The 21,662-nt window shown below is 39.3% G+C and overlaps 6 protein-coding genes across 8 annotated transcripts; 2 read left to right on the top strand and 4 right to left on the bottom strand.

Annotated features, from left to right (window-relative positions):
* Window positions 1-57: 57 nt before the first annotated feature.
* On the bottom strand, window positions 58-1,998 carry LOC117576373 (golgin-84). Its single transcript, XM_034261068.2, has 2 exons — window positions 542-1,998; window positions 58-477 (listed from the first exon to the last, which is right to left on the bottom strand). Exons 1-2 carry the CDS (start codon window positions 1,902-1,904, stop codon window positions 263-265), a joined length of 1,578 nt encoding a protein of 525 aa, XP_034116959.1. The 5' UTR covers window positions 1,905-1,998; the 3' UTR covers window positions 58-262.
* A 303-nt stretch (window positions 1,999-2,301) lies between these two features.
* Window positions 2,302-5,354, top strand: LOC117576375 (uncharacterized). Of its 3 annotated transcripts, XM_034261073.2 has the most exons (6): window positions 2,307-2,961; window positions 3,038-3,478; window positions 3,557-3,719; window positions 3,788-4,006; window positions 4,076-4,236; window positions 4,319-5,354. In XM_034261073.2, the coding sequence occupies exons 1-6, from the start codon at window positions 2,628-2,630 to the stop codon at window positions 4,366-4,368; spliced, it is 1,368 nt and encodes a 455-aa protein (XP_034116964.1). In that variant the 5' UTR covers window positions 2,307-2,627; the 3' UTR covers window positions 4,369-5,354. The 3 variants fall into 3 exon arrangements, with proteins under 3 accessions (XP_034116963.1, XP_034116961.1, XP_034116964.1); XM_034261072.2 differs by having other exon boundaries at window positions 2,302-2,961; window positions 3,095-3,719; XM_034261070.2 differs by having other exon boundaries at window positions 2,305-2,961; window positions 3,038-3,719.
* A 2,979-nt stretch (window positions 5,355-8,333) lies between these two features.
* Window positions 8,334-10,475, bottom strand: LOC117575783 (dromyosuppressin). The gene is made up of 3 exons (XM_034260154.2): window positions 10,330-10,475; window positions 8,797-9,011; window positions 8,334-8,728 (listed from the first exon to the last, which is right to left on the bottom strand). The coding sequence occupies exons 2-3, from the start codon at window positions 9,008-9,010 to the stop codon at window positions 8,637-8,639; spliced, it is 306 nt and encodes a 101-aa protein (XP_034116045.1). The 5' UTR covers window position 9,011; window positions 10,330-10,475; the 3' UTR covers window positions 8,334-8,636.
* A 1,372-nt stretch (window positions 10,476-11,847) lies between these two features.
* Window positions 11,848-13,555, top strand: LOC117574512 (chitinase-like protein Idgf2). The gene is made up of 3 exons (XM_034258371.2): window positions 11,848-12,053; window positions 12,149-12,712; window positions 12,771-13,555. The coding sequence occupies exons 1-3, from the start codon at window positions 11,945-11,947 to the stop codon at window positions 13,427-13,429; spliced, it is 1,332 nt and encodes a 443-aa protein (XP_034114262.1). The 5' UTR covers window positions 11,848-11,944; the 3' UTR covers window positions 13,430-13,555.
* A 635-nt stretch (window positions 13,556-14,190) lies between these two features.
* LOC117575930 (acyl-CoA synthetase short-chain family member 3, mitochondrial) lies at window positions 14,191-17,395 on the bottom strand. Its single transcript, XM_034260389.2, has 5 exons — window positions 17,248-17,395; window positions 15,722-16,736; window positions 15,360-15,670; window positions 15,157-15,302; window positions 14,191-14,800 (listed from the first exon to the last, which is right to left on the bottom strand). Exons 1-5 carry the CDS (start codon window positions 17,282-17,284, stop codon window positions 14,288-14,290), a joined length of 2,022 nt encoding a protein of 673 aa, XP_034116280.1. The 5' UTR covers window positions 17,285-17,395; the 3' UTR covers window positions 14,191-14,287.
* A 586-nt stretch (window positions 17,396-17,981) lies between these two features.
* On the bottom strand, window positions 17,982-21,491 carry LOC117576760 (exosome complex exonuclease RRP44). The gene is made up of 5 exons (XM_034261805.2): window positions 21,068-21,491; window positions 20,338-20,782; window positions 19,204-20,279; window positions 18,476-19,144; window positions 17,982-18,417 (listed from the first exon to the last, which is right to left on the bottom strand). The coding sequence occupies exons 1-5, from the start codon at window positions 21,445-21,447 to the stop codon at window positions 18,042-18,044; spliced, it is 2,946 nt and encodes a 981-aa protein (XP_034117696.1). The 5' UTR covers window positions 21,448-21,491; the 3' UTR covers window positions 17,982-18,041.
* Between the last annotated feature and the right edge of the window lie 171 nt (window positions 21,492-21,662).

The following is a 21,662-nucleotide window of genomic DNA, read 5'->3' as shown; positions in this document are numbered from 1 at the left end:
AATTTTTAGGTCTTGTTAATTGTTTGCTTAATATTTAGATTTTAGCTAAGATTTGCGATTTGTACATAGTTGAAGTGTTTATTGAATTTACTATTTCCTCCCTTCAGATTACAAATAAATAATAATTGTTACCCCCTGTCAATGAGCTAATAACACATTACAATTTTGCCACAAATAACTTATGTAAAATATAATACATAATACATACATACTTAACACATGTTGAAAATATATGTACAATTGCTCAATTGGAATTCGATTTTTAGTTGGGTGTCGTTGAGAGTAGCACAAACATGACCCACAGATGCAGCAATGCCACATAGAGAATCATGCCAATACGCATCATGGGATAACGACGTAGAAACGCACCCACCCTTATGCCCACAGAGTCGGCATGACGCAGAGCACGCTTAAAACGACGGGCAACACGATTGTCAAAGGGACTTGGATGCATGAGTAGGGGAAACTGTGCCTTGACTGTGGAGAAAGAAAGTTAATTGAATTACATTTGAATGATAAACACAAATCTCTCAATGAGTACCATCATCTGTGCTGTTCGAGAGCAGCGTGCTGCGTGAACTGCCGCTGTTCCGTTGATGCCCCATCTCAATGGCATGCATGTTCTGTTGAATCTGTTGCTGCATATTCTCGTGCTGCAGGCGCAGTGCATTGCGTTCAGATGTGACGCGTTCCAGCAACCCTTGACGCTCGACCAGCGATTGTGTGAGGGCCTTAAGACGATTCTCGTAGTCAGTTTTAGCATTGGAAGCATCGGACTCGCTGAGTTGCTGGCGCTGCTGTTGCAATTGCTGCTCTTTCTCCTGCAATCGCGTGGCTGCCGAAGCCATTTGATTGCTCATCTGTTGGCGCAGCGACGATAGCTCCTGGGTGAGCATGCGTTGCTCAGACTCGATGGCAACGTTGTGCTCGCGGGCTGTGCGCAACTCTTTGGCTAGAGTTTGTTCACGTTGACGGGCGACACCAATGTCCAGCTCATGTTGCCTCTCTTGGGCGATGTAGCCATCGAGCTGAAGACGCAGTGTCTGCTGCTCTTCGTTGGCATGCTGCAACTCCTGTTTTAGGGCGTCATATTCGATTTGCAAAAAGCGCGATTCGCTGTCCTTATTAGTCAACTCGGTGCCATCGCCTTCTTTTGTGGGATTCGCCTTCAGCTCGGCGATTAGCGCATCCTTGGCTTGCAGTGCTCGCTGTGCTTTGGTGCGATACTCTTGCAGCTCGGTGCGCTGTTGATCTGTTTCCTTGATCTGCATTTGTAGCTTCTGCGCTGTGCTCACGTACTCCTGCTGAAGCTTGGCCAGATTGGATTCCAATTCCGAGATGGAGTGCACATATGCCATGTGTGCTGATTGCGCCTCGTTCAAGTCATGCACAGCTTTATCACGCTCTTCTGACAACGTTTGTGTCAGGTGCTCCAGTTCTTGTGCGCGTTGCTTTAAACCCAAGTTCTCGCTGTCGCGATTGAGCTCCTCCAGACGCAGTCGCAACTCATCACGCTCTCCTGTGATTTCACTGAGTGCAATCTTGAATGCCGCCAACTCGTGTGTATCCATGTTGCTTCCAACGTCGCTGCCAATAGAAAAACTTGCTGAAGTAGGTAATTTTTGCCGCAGCTCCGTGGTCACTATATGAGCACCCTCGCTCTTGGCACTAGATGCACTATTGCCCACCATGGATAAGGTCATGGGAGTGCTGCTGTGGCTGCTGCTAGGGCGCTTAGCGGGAGATATTGCTGTTTTCAAGGATTGTGTGCTGCTGGTTAAATTTTTCTTCATTGCATCCAAATTGGGCGCAGCATCAGTGTGCAAAGCGGTAGCAGCATTTTGATCGATTTTATTCAATATATTCTCTGCCTTATCTGCCAATCCTGTTATCCATGACGACATTGTATAAACAGAAAAACAAATGGGAAAACAATTCTAATACGTGGAAAATGGTTTGTTTATGTCAGAATTAGTTCTGTTAAGTTTACATTAGCAGTGTTTTGCAAAACTAAAATTATCGATAACTTTTGATTTTCTTCATTTTTAACAGTCATAAACACCCTGTGAACAGTAATGGTATATTATTTGATATATACTTGCTTGCAGGGATGTGTGTTTCTAATATAACTATTTTTTAGTTAAAATACAGATTCTATGTTAAGATAAGAAAGTTTTTTAATCTTCTTGAAGAATAAACAGATCACAAGCTGTTTTTATGTCAGTTAAGTAATCTTCAATTTAGTACATTTTGTGTCGTAAAATAATATGTTTCGAAAATTAATTTGCGGTTACACTGCAACACACACATAAAAATCAATACTCGCCGCCATATTTTTTCACTCGAAGTCGGACGCGTTTTTATGTTTAGTTAAGTTGAAGAAACAGTAAAAACGCAATCTTAACTATTTAAAAAGTGATTATAAAGCGGTTTATAAATAAATCTAAATAATACCGTATTGCATGGTAGATAAGAACGTTGTTTCACATCCAAGTCGGCAAACGTGTGTGCGCGTCCGAGTTTATTGTGTGTATGTGTGTGTGTGAGTGTGTATCAGTTGTGGGATTGTGTAAATTTTAGACTGAAAGTAGCATTTTTACTAATTTGCTTGATTGTTTGCTAATCTGATGGAAGGAGCTGCACAAGTGTCTGCCCCACCCGTTGGTGGGCCACGTGGCGGCGGCTATAGAGGCCGTGGTGGAGGGCCTCCTATGCGCGGGGGCTTTGAGCGAGGACGTGGACGCGGCATGGGACGCGGTCATTTCATGGGCGGCATGCGCGGAGGTGGTATGGGTGGCGGTGGACCGCCCATGCAGGGCATGATGTCAGGTCCATCCGGTCGCGGTATGCGGCCACGCGGTGGCCTGGGTTATCAGGGTCGCGGCGGGGGTGGCGGTTTTCAGCCGCGCGGCGCTTCGATGGGTATGCGAGGTGGAGGACGACCACCAATGTATCAGCAGCGTAAGTACACCCCAAACACACATATGTAGTTCTAGTTTTTACACAAGAATCCATCATCTGCATAAATTGCATGCAGCTCCCAAACAACATACGGGCGCTGATAACAACAAGACGGTTTCACCCGTACCAACAGCTTCGGCGGCAGCAGGCGATCCGCAGTCCAGCGAAGCGACCGGCGAAGATGGTACAGATGCAGCAGCAGGTGCCGCCACCGGCACAACACCAGCGGCCGTAAACTCACATGTGGTAAGCGGTGCAGTCAGCAGTAATAGCAACAACAATGGCGGAGGACCGCCGCCATATATGGGCCGTGGACGCGGACGTGGCGGACCTTTTGGTGGCCGGGGACGCGGAGGCGGCTATAATCCACACATGAATGGCAGCGGCGGAGGCGGCGGCAATGGCATGTATTCACATTCGCACCATGCAAGCTCGATGGGCGGCCCGGGGGGCGAGCATGGAGGAGGAATGCCGCGACGAGGCTCGATGCGCGGACGGGGCGGTGGTTACAATCAAGGTATGAGTCGGCCACCCATGCAAATGCAACATCACCAACAGGCACATAATGTCAATACACAAATTGCACCGGTACCAGCTCTCAAACGCGGCGCACCCGGAGGTCCAGGCCCAAAACGTGGACGTTACGAGGGAGGACCGTACGGACAGCGACCCATGACACCAAAGTATCATTCGTCATCCCAGCACATGCCTCAGTCATCATATGGTTCACCACCGAGTCATCATGCTCCAGCACCAAGGTAAGAGCAATTGAGATTTCAAATTTCACTCTTACAGCCTTTAATATTAATGCAAACGTTCACTGCAGTCATCATGGTGGCTATCAGACGCACGATCAGTCACAGCAGGTTGATCCATACTCACAGAGCGGTTACAGTACACAGGCCACCGCTCAGCAGAGTTACAATGGCTATGGTCAGAGCAGCGGCTATGCAACGCATACAACACAGGCGAGCACAGCAGCCAGCAGTAGCTATGCGTCCCATCATGGCACTGAATACGATCAGAGCCAGTATCAGGGCTACAAGTGGGTGACATTTGTATTTCTAGCGATAAATATATCTATTAATTGATCTATGTGTTTGGTATTGAACAGCTCGACGGGCTACACTGCCCAGCAGGATACACGCTATCAGCCATATAGTCAAGACTATAGTCAGCAGTATGGATCGACTGCCGTGGATTATAATGCCACTGGACAAACGGATTACAGTCAACAAAGCGCTGGTTACGATGAACGCGCGTATGCTGGTTATGGTATGTAATTCATTAACTTTCATTGTCTTTTTCTTTTATAAGTTACGCACATGCATCATCCAATATTGCCACCTTCCCGTAGATTCGCAGGCGTATTCGCAGAACTATTCGAATGCAGCCGCCTATTACTAAACAACAAGACACGAGCCTGCCGCATCCCAAAAATGGCGATACACACATTATTATTGAAGAACGCTGTGCGTGCTCAACACCACGTATGCCAAATACCAAAATCAGGGGATTAGGGCTAAAAGAACATACAACAATTTGATGTTAATATGGAAATTTGCTTGCTATTTACTTCAAATGCATACACGACACATACATACATACTAGATACACTAAAAACCCATATACACTCAAGAAACATAATTAGTCTTAAGCATAAAGTTCTCCTTTTCCTATTATTTAAGTTCAACCGTGTTGCAAACGTCTTTTTCCTTCACCTACTTCTTCCCCAAAGCTATCCAATTATTTTTCTAAAAACCTTTGTGTTTGTTTGTCTTTGATTTATCCGATACCCGATCATCTGACTGGCAATATTGATTGTATATATTGCCTGTTGTTATATGTTTTGTAAGTGGACAAATGGAGCCTTCGAATAGTATTGAGTGCTCTCCGCCAAAAATCAAATTATGTACATTTCCTTATACTTTATACTATTACTTTTCAATTATATATCTACTAGATGAATGCAAAGCGAAATAAAAACAAATCAATAATGTGAATCATGTCAAATTGTTTACAAAAATTGCAATGTATAAGTTCTAGTTGATAAAACAAATCACAAACAATTTACAAGTCGTCTTAACAACAAATGAAACTATTGTTTACCATTTTTTTTTTTTTACTATTTGAAAATTTAATTATTTATGATTTTTCAACAATTCTTAGCTTAATATATCTATTGACGTGAACAAGAAAGCGATTATAATTTCTTTTTCTAATAATGAATAGCGACAAATTAAGCAAAAATCGTAATTATGTAACTCCTATTAACTAAGGTGAGCAAAACAAAAAAAAAATAAATTAAAAAAAAAGAAATACACAAAAATTGATTAGCAAAACAAAGCAAAAACCATAAAATTTATCAAAGTCAATAAAATAATGTTCAAAAATGTGTGTAATGCATTAAACTTATTTAAACGTAAATATTATTATTTGAAATGTTTTGTTTATACAAAAAAAAAAATAGAAAAACCAACTAATTAAGCAAATGAAAATAAGTGATAGAACACATAATGGAAAAGCTTGAAACAGTTTATTTGTTTATTTTTCAAAACAGCAGCCAACTTCATTCTATAACAAAGCAAACTACAAACATGAATAATGAAGTAACAACACGAAATTAATAATGAAAACTAAAAAAGAAATAAAACCAAACAAAAAAAAGAAAAAGACTGTTCAAAATGCATCCGAAGAACAACAAGAAATTATCATAATCTAAAAGATATAAATTGTTCAACGAAGCTAATATTTAAATAGACATCTTCGAGAAGTTAACTTTCGCATTTAAAGTGATAAATTACTAAAATTACAAATACAAGAAACATATAAAACATTTAATGTTTCTAAAAAACGAAATTTAACAAAAAGAAACAACAGATCAATACCAAACCAAGCGAAGTAAACTAAAAAGTATAAAAACACTTATAGAAGTATTGTTGAAAAGAATATGCATTCATTCATATTTGGTAAGTTAAGTCGCAAGCCAATAAATGGTCGAAGCCAAGCAAGAGACATAAAGTACCATAAATAACGTACATATTTGATAACTCAACACTCAGTCTATAAACTCTAAGTGAGCACAAACAGAAAAACTTAAATTAATAGTACTATTGTTTTTATATTGTTAAAATATACTCAAATATGATTTGAGTTTTTGTCCGTCCTATCATTATTAAATTCTCTGATAATGGGAAAACTGAGTAATGTACAATTTAAAAAACTAATGAGAGTTGTTGAGTTTCAGCATAACAAAATGCGGCCTTTTTGACGCATTTCTTTTAAATTGATGTAGCATTTAGTTTTCTTTTTACAGGAATGAGAAAACTAAATTTACTATATGAAAAGCGTTGTTAAAACGTTTTGAAGAGTGAAGGAAATCAACGAAATGGAATATTAAAAAGGTGATAATATCGAAACAAACAACACAAAGATTAAAACAAAAAACTAATGAAATTTGTAAGATAAACTTTAATTTAATTGTTGCACTTTTATGTTATTTACACTTTTATTTATGTAAAAACAAATTTTATTTTTTATGAAATATTAATGAAATTTTTAAATGCGTCTTAAATGTGCCTCGCACATATCGAATCTAAAAAGGTGATACATAATATAGAATTAGAAAAGACTGATCAAAGCAAAACGCAATTTTGAAAAAACAAGAATGGCCCAATCATTTATTTTAATGCCTAATATACAAATGATAAATAAACTATACTAAGATGATTTAAAAAGGCCGAATCTAAGAGAGATAATTTATACAGACTTACAAAGAATTAATATTTATTTTAATATTTTTTATTAAAAGCGATTTTAAATTCGCACTTTTACAAAAACAAAAAATGAAAATTACAGAAGAATCTTCGAAATGAAGTAAATTATTGGTATGTGACAAAATACATTCAATAATAAACTGACTTAAGATATACAAATCTAAAGTGGACTTATATGAAACCAAAGTACAAATATAAAAATGATAACAATTCAAGCAAGAGAAACAAAAAATGCTAAAATCATTTTATAATACGTTTTTTTAAATTTAGCATTTTACAAATTCAGTTTATATAAATATAAACATAAATAACAAATTTTCCGCCATTTGACGTGGAACGCTTTATTTACGTTATGCTCTATTATTTGTTTAATTTTTATTTATTTCAATATTTTATTTAATAAATGCGTGCCATTGAAAAAAAGAAAAGAAAATCAAACAAAAATGAATTATAAACCTTGTTATTATATGCACATTTTTTAATACATTTTAATTACAGCATACAATAAAAAACAAATATATCCAACAATCGCTCAAATCCATTGGTGCGATTAGACTAACTCGAATGTCTTATATATGAGAACAGCGCTTTAGATTCTTCCATGCATTGTTGATCTTTGGAACCAAGCATACATCATGAAAATTAACGGATTTCTTATAGACCTTATTTCCTTCATAATAATATTAAATAAAACAAAACAAAAAACACTACGTTGTAAATGATAACTAATTTTGAAAACTTTCAAGTTCTGTCAATTTCTCAAAATTAAAAAACTTGTGGATATAACAATAATCTCAGTAAAAGAATAAACAAAATTTAAATGTGTGTAATTAACTTTTATACCTTTTGATACCTTCCGCAGATGGAACTTACATTGAAAATAAAATATTGTGTAATTCTTTAATGCGAAAATTGACATTCTTTTGTTCAATCAATTTTTTATTGCAAAGGAGACAAATTACATCGTGCAAAGTAAAGGTAAAGGGACCAAGAAGATTTATTAAATTATTAACTTTAAATGTACAAATTAATTGCTGAAATAAAGAGTTTTTATTTTTTCCATTCTGCGAGGCGGTCAACAATACTTAACGAGTTTCGTTTTTTTAGTTATATTTGGAAATATAAAGCTTCACGGATGTTGCTCTAAACTTAATGGCATTGAAGTAAAGACGAATTATAAACTCATGCAATGAAAGTGTGAAGAAGTTTAAGCACCATTATTTCGCCCAGCTAGAACTACCATTATACAAAGTGCCCAAATCTAATTGATTTTAATTATTTCATTATATAATAAAACCAGTAGCAATTGCATTTTATCATGCATTCAAGTTGAGAAGAAAAAGTGATTTTATTAAGAACACAAATATATGTTTTTATAGAATAGTTTCAAGCTTGAGAAAAATGTTATTAATTTATCATTTTTGCAAGGACCTCACCTAAAGGAATTATGTTAATTACATATATATATGTTATATTGATTCTTGATTATAATCGATTAATAATGAGGTATAGCTTATGTTTTACAATCTTTATTTGCATTGCATTACTAAAGTTGCTCCAAAACAAAACAAAAGATACAAATAAAAGAGATCAACATTTACAAAAGACTTTTCGGGGGTCGCTTAATACATTTTCGAATACACATTTTTTTAAATATCAAGAGATAATTAAATATTTTACAAGGTATTGATTTTGTTTATTATTGAACTAGAGAGCTTCCAAGTTGAATAATTCACATGTAGTATAACGCCGATGTGCCAAGATTACATTTTTTAAGTATATAGTGAGAAGACGTCATGTTTGTTGTGCCTTAAACAGAAACGCAATACCGATCGTTAGCCAAAGTCCAGTCGTAGTTCAATTGCAGTTTGCAGAATGTCCGGATCGTGGTGTAGTTATTTAACGACGCTTGCCAAAACGCAGGAAGACGTGGTCGACATCTGTGCGTTTGTTGTAGTTCTTCAGCAAATCATCTGAGTTAGCCACCAGCGCTAAAGTGTGGAGGATTACAAATAGTTAAAGCAATTATGCCAGTTAGATGATGGTTGAGTCTCATTACCGGAAGCTTCATTGTTGATGTACGACTTAAGGGCTGAGGTTAATTGATCGGAGTTCTCCAGTGCCATGCAAACCTTTTTAATATGTTGGGGCATCTCCTCGAGAATGCCTGGCTGGCAGAGAGGTGCCTGCGTGGCAGCCTGAGAGCTGTGGACACACACAGCCAGCAGAACAATGGCGAAGCAGCAGATGACAAAAAATTGCATGTGAGACATTCTAAAAACAAGATAAACCGCGAATTAAGTTAAGCAGTAGCAATCAGCATCTAAAGTATGTCTCTCTAATACTTTTATAATCTATGATTACAAACAACTGCAACCAACTGTTGCCAGGCAATGTCTTCAAAGGAGTTAGGCCCTTGGCAAGTTTCGCAATTTGCATTGCTTTCTTATTTTTTTTTTAAATCCGCGCGAAGCTCTTGATGACAGCTACGAAGATGACTCTAATGCTCGCTAATGTGTTTACGCGCAGACAATTTGTTTCTATTAAGCTGCAGGCCGAGTAGGCAACAATAATGGCCACCTGTCCCCCCCATCCGCCAGAGTGTGATGAAGATGTATAAGCTCAGCGCACTCATACGCCCCGTGTGACGAACGATGCTGGTGCCTTTGACCCAGTTGCACACGAGCCCACGCAATACCTGTGCTTCTGTAGTAGAATCTGAGTGTGTCTGTGTGCCCATGCTAAACAACGGAATGTTTCTTTTGGCATGCATCTAATGTGTCGTACGTGTTGCGCGTGCATCTGTTTAGCTTACTTAGAAGCTGGTGCAACAATATTTTCGAAGAGATCGATTGCCGCCATAGGGGGAAAATTGGTTGATTGACCTGGCATGCGAAAAGGGATGCCAATTTGCAAAGAACTTTACTGAGAAGTTGGCTGCCAGTTCCTTAATTGAGACTTTAAAATTGAAGGTATTTAATATGAGTCCTTGAGCATTCTGTGATGCTCTAAAAAGTATACTATGCAAAATTAAAATATTAATTAAATGAACTATTTGCTCTTCGCAATTACAAATTACATTATTAGATATGCTACAAAAAAATGACTACTAAAACTGCTCGGAAATTATATAAATTATATATATTTTTTTAATATTAAAATATTTAAAAAAATGGTGTAAATAGAACAGAAATGTTAAAGTTACACAAAAAATATGGATGGAACTTTTCTGTGGATTCGGTTATAAAGTTAATTTTAAAATACAACACAAATTTTATAAGAACCTTCTTATTTTTAAAGAACAAATTAAGAATTATATTTGAAAAGTTGAAAGTGAAGCTAAAAATGTTAATATGGTCAATATGATCGAAAATTATTTATTTTAAAGGATTTGTATTTACTACGTAGATCACAAAATTAATGACTATTTGTCGAAAATTATTTTCTTCGCTATTATTTTTAATGGCGTTTACAACTTCAAAATTCATCTATGATTTGTTTTATCACGCATTAAATAAAATTAAGGACTCGGAACAGTAAGTGTTGAAAATTAAAAAAATATATATAATAAAATACTAAACAAGTAGCAAACCTGTTGTTTTTTGTTGAGATTTTGGTGTTGGAAGAGTAAAAACTTTTATATTATTTTCCAAAAAACTGTCAAGTTATTTGAACTTTTCTGCAGCTGTGTCACTATTCACTATTGTTGAACGCAAGAGCTCGAATGATGCTTTCCCTTGACAGGACATCAGCTTTTATTTACTTCCGCCGAGCACGCACACAGACCAATTGCAAGCGTCTCATTGGTTGGCACACTCACACACAAACACACACACACACTGACACGCGCACACAGACTGACATGTAAAAGGACCACATGTTGCGCTTATACGGGGAGCTACAGCAGGAGCACGGCGGTTAGTGGGCGTGCTCAAATATTACGTATACGTCAACGAAACCAAAACGTCGGTTGCGTGTCCTCTGTGTACTTTACAACTTTTAGACAAAAGCATATGTATGCGGCAACACACAATGAATTACTCATTATATAGATCTATTATTTAAGTTTTATCAGCTCTTAATTATGTTATAAAAGTACCATTTTTTTATGTGCAATCGCTGGGCCATAACACATTTATAAGTAGGTAGTTAGGAGCATAAATATTGCAATTTACGGCGCATCGAACTTTATGGATAAGTCCTTTTTAAAGTTAGCTGTAGCACCTTTTGTTGCAGTTGCCTTACAATGTGCGTCAGACAGCACATGGAGTAAAGTGGAGTAATCTTCAGTTTATGAGGTTGGGATTTGTAGTTGAAACGTTGCAATTAATTTGACTTAGCGCGTGTTTCGCATGCAAACTATTTGACAAAGCTTGACACTGAACTGTAATACAAATAGAGTATATACATATTATATTAACAAAGGGGCCAACAAACTTGGAGGGTGAATGAATAACAGAGACCAAGCGCTTAAATTACAGGCAAGGTTACTTAAGCAACTACAATTTCTCGCATTCTATTTTATTATGAGTTTACTCTAATGTAATAACCTAAGCTATAAACTTAATATGCATTTGTTATCAATATTTGGCAAGGTTGACATTTCGAAATACGCATCTATGATAATAAAACAGGTTTAAAATCACTTAAAACACATAATGCAATAATCATCAACAACAGAATTCACAAGAATCTAATTAAGCATTATTTCGACGAAATATTCATAACACACGTTAAAAGAGAAAACAAAAACAATAGTTCGTCATGGCTCTTCCCCTTTAGTAGGCTAAGATTTTTTTTATAAATTTTTGTCTACTTTTTGTCTATCTTTATAAATAAATAAAAAACAAAAGTAAACAATATTAACATCTTAATAGTCTTGTCCTACATTTCTACACTACAAAAAAATATATACATATATACCAGAAATTCAATTTTTTTAGAAAATATCGAAAACTAAATATATAATATATTATTTAAAATCAACTTATTATTATTTTCTCCAAGTGTCTAAAATAACGGAAAGGCAATAACTAATTAGGCTACTGGTTTGAAATTAATTAAGAACTGGATGCGGACTGGTTTTCTCAAACAGATGCAATTTTACTTTTGGCTCCGGTTTCGACTTAAATTTTAGTTCTATTTCGATTGCTTTTCGCTGTGGTCGTGTTTCTTAAAAAATACTTCCCTTTTAAGGACACGTTAAAATGAAACAAATAGTATTATTTTTGGCTATTGCGGGTCTTTATGTGGCGGCCACCAATGCGGAGCACAAAGTAGTCTGCTATTATGATTTCGCAAGCGATTTACGTGAAGGTAAAAGTCAACACAACAAAGTGATAGAAAACAAAAAGTTTTTATTATTTATATTTATGAATTTAATAAATAAAATTAAATTTCCATTCATAAAGGCGTAGGCCGGTTAACGACCAAGCAATTGGAGGCAGCTCTTCCGTATTGCTCGCACTTGGTTTATGGCTATATGATCATGTATGGCGACAACTACCAGGTTCACAGTTATGGTGAAGTGGATGAAGTGGATATTCGTCAACAATATTTCGCCGAAATCAAATCGTTCAAACAAAAATATCCTGAATTGAAAGTTCTACTAAGTGTGGGCGGTGATCGGGACATCGATGTCGGTTATCCACGTAAATATATTGAATTACTTGAGGCTACACAGGAAAAACAGAAAAAATTTATCGAGTCGGCTCACTGGTTGGTCGAGTACTACGGATTCGATGGCCTAGATTTGGCCTATCAATTCCCGCGTAACAAACCTCGTAAGATCCATGGTGTTGTGGGATCGTTTGTTAAATCGTTCAAAAAAATTTTCACGGGCAATGAAGTTGTGGACCCTGATGCAGACAAACATAAGCAACAATTCACTAGGCTTGTCAGTGACTTGCATGACAAACTTCATCATGATGGATATCTACTGTCTTTGACTGTGCTTCCGAATGTCAACTCTACATGTAAGCACAAACCATACATTAATTAATGAAAAATGATTTTTAGATAAGTTTTTTTTAGGGTACTTTGACATTCCAAAATTGAACAAACTGGTTGATTTTGTGAATCTTGGCACCTTTGACTTTTACACTCCCGAACGCAATCCTGAGGAAGCTGACTACTCGGCTCCGCTCTTCTATGACAATTCCGAGGACAGACTACCACACAACAACGTTAAATTCCAGACAGAGTATTGGAACAATCAAGGCTTCCCAGCTAAGAAACTTAATGTGGGCATTCCCACCCATGGCAATGTTTGGCAGCTAACCGATGATTCAGGCAACACCGGAATTCCCATTGTCCACCATACAGCTGGTCCTGCTCCACCAAGCCCTCTCACAAACAAACATGGACTGCTTAGTGCACCAGAGATTTGTAAATTACTAACACTGCCCGGCATTGATGTAAAAATGGACAAGGAGGCGCATATAACCCATTCGACCTTAGGACATTATGGCTACCTTCCAGCAGAAGGTAAATCTCGTGGTCTCTGGGTTGGTTACGATGACATAGATACGGTCACTAAGAAGGCAGAATTCGCACTCGTTTATGCAGGAGGTGTTGCCCTATTCCATCTTGGACACGATGATTATCTTGGGGTGTGCGCTAAGGTAAGCTATCCAATACTCCGCTCCATAAATCAGACATTCCAGGATACAATAAATGTAAAATTAATTTGAATTGTTGTACTGTAAAAGAAACGTATGTTTATTAAATTTAACAACCTTTAAAATTATAATGAAAATATCATGTAATTTCACACTAGAAGACATTAAAGACCTAGAAAAAATACTTCCTCCAAAATTGCATTTAATTGTAGAGTTGGAACTTTCAACTAAACTACTCAAAGATGTAGCCTGTTGTTTCAAGAATATTTAAGATTATCATATATTGATACAAACATATTTTATATATTTGGGTAGCTTTTATGCCTTAATAAATTAGTTTAATATAATATTCGACTGAGCTAAGCATCCATTCATCAACCAGATATTATCTAAAGACAACTCCACTACACAAATCCATAGAAAATTCCAATTCTTGTAGATCTCGTTGGGAGCATCACTAATTGGGTTACTGCTTTTATTTAATGCTTTTTCTCTTTTGATGTTGCGTGTTGAGTGCAAAACCCAGGCCATATGCGAACATACTGAAGACTGCTTGCAGCAGGAATGGGAATGTGGAAATGGTAAATGGTAAATGGCAATAGTGGTGGACACGCGCTGTCGGCTTGAAGCATTCATGGGAATGGATGGGCAACAATGTCGCACAAAATTTGCACATCATTTGAATAAACTGATTGAGTTTTGGTTGCGTGCGAATAGTTCGATGAGCTAAACGGTGCTGAGAACTATGCCCTTCGCAAATCATTAACATTTAAATTATTTTCGAATTAGAAAAGAAAGTCTGTACTTTCGACTGGATTTCCAAACTTTTTAATATTTATTTATTTTTTTCTGTGTGTTGTGATAGCAAATGTAAAACTAAGTAAATTGTATGCGACACCAAGTAAAAAACTAAAAACTAAAGACTCGGCCTCAGTCCAAAAGCTTAGCAACTATGGGATCCGGTGCCGTCATCGCATAGCCCAGGTGCTGCAGTGCCCGACGAATTTCCACAAAGACGCTGGCGTCGTCGATGGTCGCCGGCAGCACAACACGCTCATTACGGGCAAAGTCCGCCATGGCCTTGCGCATTGTTTTCCCGGAGCGAGTTCTTGGCAAATTGTTGACGGAGGTGATCAGACGGAAGGCGGCAATGGGACCAACGACTTCGCGTATGAGGGTGATAATCTCTGTGGAGAGCTTGGCATCCGTTTTCTTGCAGTTGTCGACGGGAATGTACAGACATAGCGGCACCTGGCCCTTGGTTGCCTCTGGCACACCAAAGACGGCTACATCCACGACATCGGGATGACGAAGCACTGCATCTTCCAGGCTAGAAGTGGACAAGCGATGGCCGGCCACATTAATGACATCGTCATCGCGAGCTGTCACAAATATGTAGCCTCGTTCGTCCTTGTAACCTGCATCCATGGTGTCGTAGTAACCCTAAAAATAAGTTACACGTGTATTTATCAAGGAAGCATTTAATAATAGTAAATAAATGAAAAAAAGGGAATTAAAGCAGCTGAGCCTGGATTTAATGCAATTAAATTGTGGGCTGACAATTTTTTTTATACTGATGACTATTTGCCAATCAACTACTGTGCACTGAGTAACTTGACCAAATTATGAAACAAGTTTTATCCTGCGTTCAATACCAATTTGTTAGGTCTCGGTACCATAGATTTAGAGATACTATAATCGTTTTTGCGACCGGTCAGACAGACAGATGGATGTTCTCCCTAGCCTTTCAAATACATTCTCGTTTGATACCCTTCTGTGCCTTTTTGGATAGTACTTACCGGAAACTTTTGGAAATATAACTTGCGATAGAGTTCATCATTTCTGTAGAGCGATGCCATGTTGCCCGGCGGCAATGGCAGCTTCAGGACAATGCGTCCCAGCTCCGTCGGCGCCGCCTCACTGCCATCCTTCTTGAGAATTTTAACTACAAGTAGTTAAATAATAATATAAGCAGCAATTATAAATGCTAGGGACTGCTCACCATCGTAGCCCACTAGAGGCAAACCCGTGGAGTACATTGGCGGGTTGAGATTCTGCTGAAAGCCCAAACAGGTGGCCGTTATGGCCGAACCAGTTTCCGTCTGCCACCAATGATTGAGCACTGGCACCTTGAAGGTCTTATGAATCCAAGCCTTAGTCTCGTAGTCACAGTGTTCGCCGGCAATGAAAATGGCACGCAAGGATTTCAGACTATATTGCTTGCCATACTTAATTTCGGGATCAGCACGGCGTATCACACGGAACGAAGTCGGCACCGAGAAGATCGAGCACACCTTGTGTTGGTCAATAATCCTACAGAGCTTAATTATAGAGACAGTATATCATTTGTGAACAGCAACTCACCTGAAGTATTGTCCAGGATCGGGAGTGCGATCCGGTTTACCTTCATACATGACGCTGGTGGCGCCTAGACAAAGTGGACCATAGCAGATGTACGAGTGTCCCACCACCCAGCCCATGTCAGAGGCAGCCCACCAAGTATCGCCTGGCTGAATGCCATAGATCATCTTCAAGGTGTACATCAAGGCAACCAGATGGCCGCCAATAGTACGCAGTACACCCTTCGGCTTGTCCGTGGTGCCCGACGTATAGAGTATATAAAGAGGATCGTTGGCTTCAATGGGCACACAGGCCACTGGCTCATTGGGATCGCTCATGGCCAATACCGCATCCCACAGTATATCCGCATTATCGTCGAGTTTATCCAATACAACCTGCTCGCGCATAAATATGATGTTCCGTTGCGGCGGCTTCCAGCGTGACATATTGATGGCCGAGTGGAGAATATCGAGATACGGCACCACTCTGCCAGGTTCCACGCCCGCATTGGCGGCGATGACCAGCTTTGGCTCCACGTGCTCAATACGCGAGCAAAGCTCACGGGCAGCAAATCCACCAAAGACTACGGAATGCACAGCACCAAGTCGCACAATAGCCAGCATTGCAATAATGGTTTCGGGTATGAGCGGCATATAGATGACCACACGATCACCCTTGGTCACGCCCATTTTGGCAAGTCCGCCGGCCAGTTGCAGTACCTGCTCGTACAGTTCCTGATACGTGACCTTGCGCACCACATTAGTCAGTGGACTATCGTGGATCAAGGCCACCTTGTCGCCCCTGCCGGCCAGAATATGCCGATCGATGGCATTGTAGCAGGCATTCAAATAGCCGCCCACATACCACTTGGTAAATGGCGAATTACTGTTGTCCAGCACCTGATCCCAGGGCCTGTCCCAGTCCAACAGATGACCTAACTCCTGCCAGAAGGCAATGGGGTTTTGCACCGATTTACAGTATGCTTCCAGGTATTTTGGACTGTGTGCTTCTGTGGGCAAGCCATACAAAGACGAATCACCTGTTAAATTGAACAAGATCAGCAAATTTGTCAGTAGTTTTTATCGATATTCGGGTTCATTGCTCTTGAATGCCTCATTAAATGCTGCATAAATTTGGGCGCGCTAGACAAACAAATCGAAAAGTGAGTCTAATTTACACTTCCACAATCACCAGCGGTGACTTCGAATTGTATAATTGAATTCAAAGTTGCGCTTACTCTGGCATTTTGCATATGCATGCGTAAATATGTGTGATTATATATGTGTGTGTAAAGATAACAGCTGACGCAGCAGACGGGCAGAATAATCCATCGTGGCAATTTAGTTTCTCTCTCCTTACATAAGAATGAGTGCGTAAAGCAAGATGGCGACACGCTTGACGTAAACGGTTAACCGTTTCGCTTAATTAAACGTAGCACATGCATATTCAATTTACTCTTTTGTTTTTTTTTCACTGTTGCTCACATTTATTTTTTAATTAAATTTCATTATTTGTTTTTTTTTTTGCATATGTATGTATGTATAACTTACTGCAATCAATATTCATTTTATCTTCTTTTATCTCCATTAGATTTCAAAAACTCAAAACTGTCGCCTATACTATGTTCTGCTCACTAGATATATTTCCTTTTTATTTTTAAATATTTCCGCTGGGCTTAGACACGACCGCCTCTTTGTAGTCAATACGTTGAAATGACATTAAATGGATCGTACTGTAAGTATAAAACCTACACTCAAAAACAATTCGATCAAAGGTTTTGGTCGCATTTCTCTCTGAATGAGAACTTCGAAACAATTTCTAATGAATGATATTCTCTTTTTCTTCTGGAACAATAAAAACAACAATAATTAAAGCTTTGACAAAGAACAACTTGAAACTAACACTAACTCTAATACTGTAAGTTTATGCAATTGGTTTTTGGACCTTTTCAATGAATGCTTTGACCTGAGAGTAGCACAAATAAAAAAAAAACAAATTGGCTTCACTAAATCATAACAAGTATGATGTTAATTTTATTTTATTTCATTAATATCTTTTAAAGAGTATTTAGTAATTCGACTTCAATCTGCTGATCCAAAGTAGCGACCAATGACGTAGTGCCCTTTGTTTTTGTGTGCATTTCTCTTGCATTCTTATTCTCTTCGCCGATTCAAGCTTTTGCGGCGCGAGGTTAATATACTTTTGCTAGTGACGCAGTTACATTAAATCATATTCTAATTAAAAATCAATTAAAAATTGTTAAACATTTAAATGTTTTTTTTTTTATTGTATTTGCATTTTCAAAATGAAGCATTTTTAAAACTTATAATTATAAAAATATATGTTATATTTCATCATCTTTATTTCTTTTTCTTTGCTTGTTCATTTTTTTGGCTGGTGGCTGATCGGTATCCGTTTCCGAGTTTAGCTCCACACTGAAACCCTTGATGTAGGGTTTAACCAATCTGAAAACTAACTTTTCATGCTGTACATTGCTCGAGTCCAGACTTAATCTGACTGTGACCGGATCAAAGGAATGGAATACCACATTGCCACATCGCTGTGTGTGATCTTCCTCATTGAATGTAAATATAACCTCGCTCTTGGTACGCTCCAAACCATCCTTGCCATCCTTATCACCCTTCAGATAGAGTGTGCCTTCCAGTCCATACTTAGGTATAAGCACCTGTAGCGCGTTCTTGCGCACAAACAAAACATAGCTGCAAAGCATAATAGGTTGTCGATTAAATTTCATAATCTAGTTAATAGTATAAATACCCCTCTTCGTCTTCCTCTTTTCCACGGAAAAACAAATGTGTGTTGAGTGCTACAGATGCGCGGCCAGCGTATTGTGCCATCTTATGACGATAATTCAAATTGTTGCAGATCTCCTCATTGGATTTCCGCTCCAAGAGCTGAGCATAAGTGCTGTCTGCGCCAATGGAGGCGGCAAGCAGGCGATGCACCATTATGTCCGAGTAACGACGAATGGGCGATGTAAAGTGTGTATAAATGGGCGCAGCCAGACCGTAGTGGAAGAACTCCTCCTTTTGAAGACTGCCACTGATAAAGTAGACGGCCTGCATCATACAGCGAGTAGTTAAAATACGTATCATCATATTAAAGTACGGATTATCCGCTTTGACGCATTTGTCTAGGGAATGCGATAGCTCCAGACCCGTATCCGTTAACACTTCAAAGCCCTGATAACGTGCTGCTTTGACCAGTGGATCAAAATTGGTTGGCGGAGGCTTGGGATGACGCCGCAGCACAGCGCATTCGGTGAACTCGTTGGCAATGTGTTGGGCTACAGTAATATTGGCCAGCAACATGAACTCCTCAACCATTGAGTTAGTGTCCCGCATCTGCTTGGCTTCCACTTCGAGGGGTTCATGCGTCTCACTATCTACTTGGAAGCGAATCTCTGGCGAAGCCAAAACCAAAGCGCTAAAAGTGTCAAAAGATTAATATAAAAGAGCTATTTAGCTAATGAACCTGTGGGTTACCCATTATCCATACGGCGCTTTTTCAGTATTTTGGCCAAACGATTAAGATTTCGCAACGATTTGGTAATTTCATCATTCTGAGATGCGTCATCGATAAGCACTTGCGCCTCCTCATAGGTCATGGCACGCTTCGATTTGATGACGCTCTTGTGGAAACGTTTAGCTAACACATTTGCCTCCTTGTCCAATTCCCAAATGCACGAGAAGGCAAAACGCTCGACACCACCAACCAGTGAGCAGAGATTGGAGCTAAGCAGCTCTGGCACCATGTCAATGCGCTTGCCTACCAAGTAAACCGTTGTCCCGCGTGCAGCAGCCTCCTTGTCTAAAGCGTTACCTGGCCTAATAAAGTGACTGACATCGGCAATATGGACACCCACCTCCAGATTGCCATTGGGCAGCTCGCGGCAATGAAGTGCATCATCAATATCCGTACAACCTGGTGGATCCACCGAACAAATGTATAAATCGCGCAGATCCACACGCTTCGCATAATCTTCAGCCGTAATAGACCAAGGCATTTTAGGTAAGAAACTGAGAACTTCTTCGGAGAACTTGCAGTGGGGCACATCGTGCTCCAGCAATATTACCTCGTTCTCAGTGGCCATGTTGCCCAGTGGCCCAAGCGAGCGCACAAAGTGTCCATGGGGATAGCGCGAGTTGCGGGGCCAACTGTCAATGGTAACAATGATGCGTTGATTTTGCAGCTTGTCTGCCTGCCGCGTCTCAATTCGTATGCGCGGAATCTTGCGATCGGCGGGCACAAAAATGTGCCGTGTTGTATCTTCTATAAGGCTGGGCTGCAGAATTCCACAATACTGTCGCCACTTACGACGCACAATGCCCACAATGCGACCGGTGGGAGTGCGCTCTGAAACTGGTGCCACCTGCAGTTGCTGCAACATTTCTTTTTCCTGTTCGACACGATCTTCGCTAGGAACATCATCTGCATACACATTCTTCTCTTCCAGCACAATTTCACTAGGCGCAGACCATTCGTTTTCAGGCAGCAATTCCACAGCCACCAGATCGCCATCCACAGCCCGATTCAGCGATTCTCGTCCTTGAATCAAGATCTGTCAAAGTAAATCAAATTAATCTCTGAGTAAGTAGAGTTGGATCGTAGTGTCTTACGGCTTTCTCGTAACTCTCGACGTTCACACTACCCTCGAGATAGTTCTCTCGGGATGCTTGGAATGCGCCCTGAAGCAACTTTTTCTGACGGAACCCCTCGAGCAGTTCCTTCATGCTCAAGTGCGGTGGATATTGGGGCAGCGCTTGTTTCTCATTCTCAAAAGATTTGTGCGCCAACTTGTCCACCAATAAGGGGAAATCCTCAAGCGATTTAACGTAATCAGCAGCAGGGCAGACCAATATGCCCTCAGCCTCGGCCTTAGCCCGATTGCCTGCATCGTCACTGAGCAGTATCACACGTGTTGCAGTGCGTCCACTGCGCTGAAACACTTTGGACTCTTGTGAGGTCTGCAGATGGCTGTCATACCACTTGGTGGCCATGCGTATAGCACGATCATTTCGATCATTAGCAGTTTCATCGGGTTCCCGATCCGCGTAGGTATCTCTGTGGAGTATACGAAGTAAGTCATTAACTAATCTATATCCTTAATAAGAGTGAACAATCAAATTTTATTTGCTTGAAGCTATACACAAGTACAATGTAAGTCATCGACCTATGTAGCTATTTCTTTCTTCTGACCCAGACATAAAAAAGACAGTGAAAACAAACATCCCACACTGCCCCATTTGTCGAGATAACAATTTTAGAATCCCCATAAAAAATATAATCAAATAGCTTTCGACATTTATAAATTTACAACTATAGAAGCTTTATCCAAAATTTACTTACTTGTGATGTTCGTTGACAAACACGTAGAAATTGCGTGTGCGATCATGAATGATTTCATTGATACGCTTGTAAATCGACGAACTCTTATGTTTCACCTCGTTGAGGACAGTAGTCAGCACGATCACGTTGTGGAACACATCCTCCTCGAGTACATCGATTTGATCCAACACCACATTGGTGTCTAAAACAATGTAGTGCGGGTATTTGAAGAGACTACTCTTGATTTCGTGATTCGATGTCAGTTGATAAGCCTCGTTTTGGAAGCAATACTGACACAAATCGGAGCCGCAGCCAATATCATCGCGAAGATAATGCTCTCGCACGATTTTTAATATATTGCCGCGTTTTGTTTTACGCGTAAATTCGCGTAAAGTCTGCATGTTGTTAGCGTAGTATACGAGTCGCAATAACACAATGCAAACGCGTGCCGGAATATGAATCCCATGCACGTTTAATTTCGTTTCCACTGCGTCTCATTTTGCCGATAGTTGGCATGAAACAAAATAAGTCTTCAAGTCTTCAATTAAAAATGCACATCAGCTTGATTAATATGTCATCACCATCAAATTGGCATTACTACTTTGTGAAGCTCAGC

The sequence above is a fragment of the Drosophila albomicans genome, chromosome 2R, assembly GCF_009650485.2.
Source record: "Drosophila albomicans strain 15112-1751.03 chromosome 2R, ASM965048v2, whole genome shotgun sequence".
Classification (NCBI taxonomy): Eukaryota; Metazoa; Arthropoda; class Insecta; order Diptera; family Drosophilidae; genus Drosophila; species Drosophila albomicans.
The sequence above is the reverse complement of the archived record's forward strand: the minus strand, read 5'-3'. Positions and strand labels throughout refer to the sequence as shown.